Source organism: Chinchilla lanigera, unplaced genomic scaffold (genome assembly GCF_000276665.1).
Source record: "Chinchilla lanigera isolate Chin_1 unplaced genomic scaffold, ChiLan1.0 scaffold00154, whole genome shotgun sequence".
Lineage (NCBI taxonomy): Eukaryota > Metazoa > Chordata > Mammalia > Rodentia > Chinchillidae > Chinchilla > Chinchilla lanigera.
Genome location: NW_004955555.1, coordinates 855848 through 863462, shown reverse-complemented (window position 1 = coordinate 863462; position 7615 = coordinate 855848). Strand labels below are relative to the sequence as shown.

At 54.2% G+C, this 7615-nt stretch overlaps 1 protein-coding gene across 2 annotated transcripts in view; it reads right to left on the bottom strand.

Moving 5' to 3' along the window:
* The window catches only part of Grik5 (glutamate receptor, ionotropic, kainate 5), a gene marked incomplete in the record, with an annotated part of 60489 nt that overhangs the window by 1933 nt on the left and 50941 nt on the right, over positions 1-7615 (bottom strand). For both annotated transcript variants that reach the window (XM_005412394.2, XM_005412395.2), the window contains 4 exon segments: positions 3021-3142; positions 3244-3372; positions 5404-5629; positions 6339-6504. In XM_005412394.2, the coding sequence (XP_005412451.2) occupies positions 3021-3142; positions 3244-3372; positions 5404-5629; positions 6339-6504 (643 nt within the window).

Sequence of the window (7615 nt, the reverse complement as noted above, 5' to 3'; positions counted from 1 at the left end):
GCAGACACAGAGCAGGGTGGAGGCGCAGAGGTTTGAGGAGCTTGGCAAGTGCAAAGCATCAGCGCAGGTCAGGGGTCGGAATGAGGGAATGGGGGCACAAGAGGAGAGGCCAGCTCTGGTAAGGCCTGTAGACCTTGGGAAGCAGATGGGAGCTGCAAGTAGAGGGCTGCTTGGGTTTGCATGGGATCCTATAGGTTGCAGGGAGGCCGAGTGCGAGAGCAGGAAGCCCACCGAGGAGGCTGCGACAATAACCCATGCAGGACGTGCTGGTGGCTGGACATCAGGTGATGTGAGCACAAGGTAGACTCTGGGTACACGGTAAAGGTGGAGCCAACAGGATTTGCTAAGAGACTGTGAAAGAGCAAGGGGTAAAGGGAAACTCTACACGTTCTGGTCTGAGCAACTGGGAGGTTGGTGCTGCCTTGCGGGGCGGAGGAGCTCAGTGCTGGATGGGTAACAGTATGCACATTTTACACATGCGTGTGGTGACGTCAGGTATGGAGCTGAATTTACAAACCCCTGGCTCGGGCAGTTATGGTAGGCAGCTTCTGAGTTTCTACCCTCTGGTAATCGCACTGTCATGGGGTTGCCTCTGTCACTGAATTAGGGCTGGTCTGTGTGACCAACACAGTATGGCTGTGTTGTCTGAAAATTTCAGTCCTGCCTTGCTGTGTCTCTTGGATCATTTGCTCTGGGGGGTGTCAGCTGCCGTAGCCTGAGCACACTCAAGCAGCCCCATGAAGAGGGTCTTGTTTGAGGAACCGAAGCCTCCTGCCAACTGCCCTTGAGTGTCTTAATTGTGTGTTTTTTTCATGTTTTGATATCTTAAAAACTTCACAGCCTGGGAAGAGAATTCGTCTCCCAGAACTAGCCAAATCCTAGCTAGCAAAAAGCTCAGCCACCCTCTCATATAAAAACCAAACAATGTTGACTCTATCCCCTTTTACCTGCTTTAACACACCGCCAATATCTGTCCTGCCCTAAATCAGTCCAGGCAGGTACAAAACAACAAGGGACAGCCCTACAGTTCAGATTCTACTGACGTGACTCAAACAGCAAACGGGCTGATCGTAAACAATGTACTTCCTGCCTTGCCTTCCCCCCGCCTCTCACTGCCTCCTGACCAGCTCTGGTGTTTCCCCTGTGGCTCTGCATGGTGTTTTGCCCTCATCACGGGAAACATAAATAGTAAGAATCTTTCAGTAGCGCTGTCCTCTGTGTCATCAATTAAGATCTGATGGCTACATTTGAGACAGTGCACCATCTTGGAAGGGCACCTTCCAATACCAAGAGAGTCTTTAGACCTGTGGTGGTGAAGCTACGGCATGTATGCCGCAGTGGGCATGCACAGCCCTCTCTGTTGGCACGTGAGCCAAGCGTATGGGGTTTAACTGCAGTGTTCAGGTTTAACTGCAGAGTTGGCACTTCATGATAAATAAGTGGGTTTGGGGTCTCGGTTTGGGCACTCAGTCCCTAAGGTTTGCCATCACTGCTTCAGACCATAGCAGCCCATGGCCAACATCAGGACACTGAACTCACCGGTGACTCAGGGCACCACCCAGCTAAGCTGCTTCCAGTTCCTGGGCCCTGAAACTGAGCTGATACAAGCTGGCTATCTTTAGGCTGTTAATTTGTTACAGCAGCAATAGAGAGTCATCCGTACACCATGGTTTTAAAAGCCCTTCATGTGACCGGGCGTGGTGGCGCATGCCTGTAATTCCATCACTTGGAGGCTGAGGCAAGAGGATCACTGCAAGTTCAAGACCAGCCTGGTCTACAAAGTGAGCTCAAGGTCAGCCAGCCTGAACTGCCTAGTGAGGAGGCCCTGTCTCAAAAAGACCAACCAACCAAACAAACAAACCCTTCATGGGACAAATGGAGAAAGAGAAGCAATCTGAGGATGGAGCCCTAGAATCCCCGCCCCCCAACAAAGAGGCTGGGGAGAATGAGGGACAGCACAAAGGAGCCTGGGAAGGAGTAGCCAGAAAGGGAGGAAGAGAGGAGAGGCAAGCAGAAGGGAAAAGGTGCTGAGGAGAGACAATAATGGATAGTACTGAAGCTTGCTGCCGGCACAGAAATGGGGCCTGAGGCTCAGGCACTGGGTACCAGCTGTGGAGGTTGCTGGTGACAAGAACGGACTGGTGGAGACAGAAGCTGAACTGGAGCAGGCCCAAAACTGAACTGGAGGAAAGAAGCGGGAAAGGGCAGAGAGACACAGCCCTTGGAGCCTGAAGGAGCAGAGAGGTCAGGTGGTACAGAATCCGGGAGGAGCGGGGTCCAGCCGGGCCTTCCATAAGGCGGGAGGAACAGCAGCGCGTTTGTACACTGAGGGCTCGGTCTGACAGGGAGGATGGCCGAGACGCAGGAGGACGGGAGAGAACTGCGGGAGGGCTGTTCTCAGCAAGGTGAGGGGGCTCATCGGGGACAGGTAGGGGCAGACGGGCCGAGTGGAGGAGAATGTGCGTGGCTGGATGCAGGCTGCAGGTCACAGAGGGGACTCAGCCTGCCGCTGGAAGTGTGGAGGGGAGGCTGGCGGAGAGGGGCAGGAGGCACTGACAGTTTTGGGGGTGAGAACAGGAATGGTCCAGAAATGCAAGAGGAGGAGCTGGCGGCACCCAAGGACCTCCGGAAGCAGCGATCCTGACAGCAGGGTGCTGCTCGCTCACCTGTGTTCTGGTCACTCGTTTCCCTTCTCGCTTTACCTCTGCGGCTCCCTGCACTCCTCTGTGCCCCCTCGCCTCCTGCCCTGTGTCGTGAGGCTTCCCGGCTCTCCTGCTCCCTGGGCTTTCTCATGGCCTGGATCCCCTGTCCCCCTCTGCTGTCTGCACCTCTCCTGGGCCTTGTCACCCCAGCAGTGCGCTCACCTCTTAGCCCACTAGGTACCTCCTCCTTCCCGCATGCCTCCTCCCACTCCTCCAGATCCCCACCGTCTGCCGGCTGTGGCTCCCACTGCCTCAGCCTTCACAGGCCTCGGGCCTGGGGTCCTTCTCTCCCTGACCCCACCTTGCCAGCCCTCTCACCTCCTCGGACTCTGCTGACCTCCGCGTGGACCAGATGAACTCCATGACCGCCACAAAGACAGCAATGATGAGGCCACATATGAGCACGACAAAAATGCCGCCAATGTTCTCCATGCCCAAACCTGGGGGTGGCGGGGGACAGCCACAGGGGCGGGGTTGTGTGGGCATGGGGGCCACCAGGGGGCTCCTCGGGAAGGGCACGCTGCAGGTGCGGGTGGCTGACCTTTAGCTCGATGGTCCTCCTCCTTGGGGCACCGGCCCCCCTCCCACCACTTGCGCTTCAGGATCTCCAGCCGGTTGTTCTCCTGGAGCTGCAGGATGGCCAGTGTGATCTCATCCCGGAACGGGGAGCCTGGGCCAGGCACACAAGAAGGGTTGCTGTTGGGGCCCTGGCCACCCGAAACCCCAACCTAAACCGCTAGATAGAGGCCCTGGCCTTGGCCAACAAGAGGCCACATTCACAGGCCACCGCTCGCAGGGGCCCCGGCTCAAGGCTCTCTCAGCTCAGGCACAATGGCCTCCTGGCAGATTCCCAAATCTCCCAAGCATGGTCCCACTTTAGGACCTTAGGCTCTGCCTGGAATGCCTTCTCCTCACCACTCAGGCCTCTCTGCTCAGCGCCGGCTCCTCAGGAGCCTTCTAAGACCATTTTATTTTATTTTGTTTTCTTTTTTTTTTTCTTGGTTTTTCTCAGGTACCGGGAACCGAACTCACGACCTTGCACTTGCCAGGCAGGCACTTTGCCGCTGAGCTAAATCCCCAGCCCCGACCATTTTATTTTAAAAGGCACCAAGCACCCCACTTCCTGTCAGTCTCTTCTCCCGCACTGTGTCAGAACACTTCACCACCCGATGTCCCAGGACACGGCTCTGTGTTCATGGTCTCTGCTGCCCACGGCCCTGCCTGGAAGGCAGCAGAGGTAGGGGCATGGCAGTTGCCCTGCTGTGCTTTCCCAGAGTCCAGTGCAGAGGAAGGGCAGCAGACCAGTCTGCTGAGAGAATGGATCCCTGTCCTCCCCTCCTCTCTGCACCTCCTCACTCCCATGTCCTCCCCTTCAACCACCCTTGGGCCCCTCCACACCCTCCCCGTACTTCTTTTTTTCTTTTTCTTTTTTTTTGTCTTTTTGAGACAAGGTCTCACTATGCAGTTCAGGCTGGCCTTGAGCTCACTTTGTAGCCCAGGCTCACCTGGAACTTGAAAGGATCCTCCTGCCTCAGCCTCCCAAGTGCTGGGATTATAGGCATGCACCACCACACCTGGCTCTCTTTCCTTGTTTACTAAAATACTACTTGAACTTCTACCAAAGGCCAGGAAGCAGGGATATGGCTGAGTGCAAAGGTTAATGTTTATCAGGCATCTCCTCTGTGCTAGGCCCTGGGTTTACAAAAATTCATTCAAGTCTCACAATGACCCTATGAGGCAGACACTGCCCCCTGGGGCAGGCATTTCTGAATGAGGAGGTGGTTCCCTTGCCTAAAGTTATGTACTGAGTCAGGAAGCAAAGGGGGATCTGAATACAGGTTGGTGTGACTCCAGAGCCTGTCCCCAAAGCAGGAGGCTACACTACTTCCAGAGCACAGTATCAAGTCTCCTGCAAAGCGGCTAGGATCTGGGCAATTTGTTGTGCAGTCACAGGCAACTGATGCAGGCACCATCAGCACATAGATGATTTTAAATTCCAAAATGCCAGGTGGACACAATGGACCACACCTATAATACCAACACTGGAAGGCTGAGGCAAGAGGATCACAAGTTCAAACCCAGTCTGGGCAACTTAGCAATTTAGTGAGACCCTGTCTCAAAATAAAAAATAAAAAAAGGGCTGGGGATGTAGCTCAGTGCAGAATCCCTGGGTTAATCCCTAGTACTGACAAAAAAAAAAAAAAAATGGAGACAAGTTGGTAGTGGATTGCACGGAGCCCTGGATGCATGTCCTGAAGAATAAATGGATATATCCAAGTCTCCCTGCAGATCTTTCCTACCTTGCTTCCTTCCTTTCTCCCACTCATCCTTCTACCTGTCCAGCATTTTCCGAGCACTGGCTCTGAGCCAAGCCGCAGGCCTGATACAGAGCATATGAAGCAAATAAAACCCAGCTCTCACCCTCAGAGGGCCCTTGGCCCAATGGAGGAAGACCCCAAAGCCTATGACCCACATGTACTGAGCTGTACACAAACATTCACTAAAGTCTTCCAGCAGCCTGCTCCTAGGCCCATTTTTCAGGTCGCGAGCAGAGGTTCAGGATGGTGATGACACCTGCCTGAGGCCAACTAAAGCACCCCCAGCCTGCCTAAGGGAGGGCCTGGCCCAGTCCCAAGCCTGCTCACACATCTCAGCTCCGGATGCACAGGGCCCCCTGTTCCACACCGTGCTGCGGCCATACCCAGCGGCATGCCGATGCCGTAGCCCTTGGTGTCGAGGAGGCCCCCAATCTGGGTGAGGTTGCAGTTGAGGCGCCGGTGATACTCGTTCATGGTGGACTCGAGCAGGAAGGCATAGCGGGAGTTGAGGACACGGGCAATGCCCTCCTCTGTGCTCTTGACGAACACACTGGGCTGCTTCGACTGCATGTAGTTCCACATGCGCTGGTACGTCTGGTACCTCGAGTTCTGGGCAGGGAAAGCACAAGGCGAGAGAGGTGAGGGCCTCTCCACCCCTGCCCTTCCCCCTGGGGGTCTCCCTCAACCTGAGAGAGGGAGGAGAGTAGAGGAAGACAGAACTGAAGACAGAGGAGAGAGAACAGACTAAGGCAGGTCCAAGTCATCCCCACACCTGTTCCTCCTGGGTGCCCCACTACCCCTCACTGGCACAGCCGCCTCCCAACCTAGTCTACCTGGGAGATCCAGGAGTTCACCTCCACCTCATTTCCTCTGACCTCCAGCCAGCGGTCCCTGTCCAGCTCTGGCTTCCTTCCAACTACTGGTCTACCCCAACCCAGCTCTGAGAGAATTTCTAACTCCAAAGGGTCAGTCCTTGTTCCCACCTGCCCTTTCCTTCCCACTATCCCAAACACAAGGGGTCAAGCTCCTTTCACCATGCAGGGCTTTTCCTCCTCTCTGCTGGCCCACGGTCCTAGCCCCAACCTTTTCAGCAGCCTCCTAGCCCTTCCTTGTCCTGTACTGAAGGCACCGATTCAACCTCAGGCCCCACATCTGTTCCCATTCTTCCATTGAAAGCCCAGGTCCCCAGCCAAACAGCAATGCTTCCATGACAGCGTGAGTGTATCTTCTGCTCCCCAGCATCCCTGACTACTGTGGAGGCCCTGCCTAATCCCAACTGGAGCTATGTGCACAGCAGGGAGGATCAGGGCGGCCCTACCTGGAAGAAGGTCATGGTGGAGCCAGCGTGGATAGTGCCGTACTCAATGTTGGTCTGATCTGCCAGGTCGTCAGCTGACTCCACAGGCACCTCCATGCGCTGCACGGTGAGGAAGGCGGCCAGGTTGGCCGTGTAGGAGGAGATGATGATCAAGGTGAAGGCCCACCTGAGGGGGGGAGGGGTGAGCTACAGGCTGGAGCCATCCCTGCCACCTTGACGACCATGTGCCCATTGGTGGTGCCCCCCTCCCCCACAGTGGCCCTGATATTCAAAAGGATCAGTGACTGCAGACCAGTGGACAGGCCACGATTCTGAAGCCAGACCCCCTAGGTTCACATATTTCACCCACAGACTTCCACTTCCAGGTATAAGAGAGTAAGATAGTCTGGAAATACCCTCTTGCTATCAACAGCTAGAAAAATGGACCAAATGAATACAGAACCATTTAAAGACAGAGGACAAGAGGCATCACGGGACAGCGATCCCCAAAGAAAGTGAAAAGTGAGCCCTATCACCATCCAGGCTGTCCTGCTCCATTTAATTTACAGACTGTAGCGCGGTAAGGAAACCCAAACAGTCCCGCAATCCTGCAGAGTTCTGAGATGGAGATCAAAGATGGCAGGATTCAGGGTCGGGGCAAGACGGCTGGGATCTGTGGGACAGAATCTTCGAGAGGAGGGAGCTACACAGAGGGTGAGGGTCCCCGTAAGTCTGGCTGAACATCAATCTGTGAGTGGTATAGGGTGAAACTCCATGGAGCCAGAAAAGAAAAACTTTCAAGGAGAGAACAATTCCCAGTGTTTCCCCAGGGCTGGAAACTGGTTGAGCTTCCTCCCGCCAAAGTAGCAATATTCCTAAGCCCATGAGTTACTCATCAGAGAAGCAAAAGTGCAACATATTAGCAATTGGGTTAAGTGGGCCCTAGAATAGAGGCAACACCAAGCCTGCCCTACAGGAGCTTAACAACAGGCCTTCCCAGATCAAAATAATTTACAAGTCACTGCCAGAAAAAGCCCAGGATACTTGGAATGGTTTTTTGTTTGTTTTTGTGGTGCTAAGCACATGCTCTACTACTCAGCTACACTCCAAGCCAGAAGGGCCAGACTCTAAAGAAACATGTTCCCCAATGTAAACAATGTAAGATTCACAGTGTCTGTCATCTAATTAAAAAAATGACCAAATCTACACAGGTGCAGGAAGATATGACCAACAACCAAGAGAAAAATCTCTCAACTGAAACTGACTCAGAATTGACAGAGACGATGGAAAACTCAGAT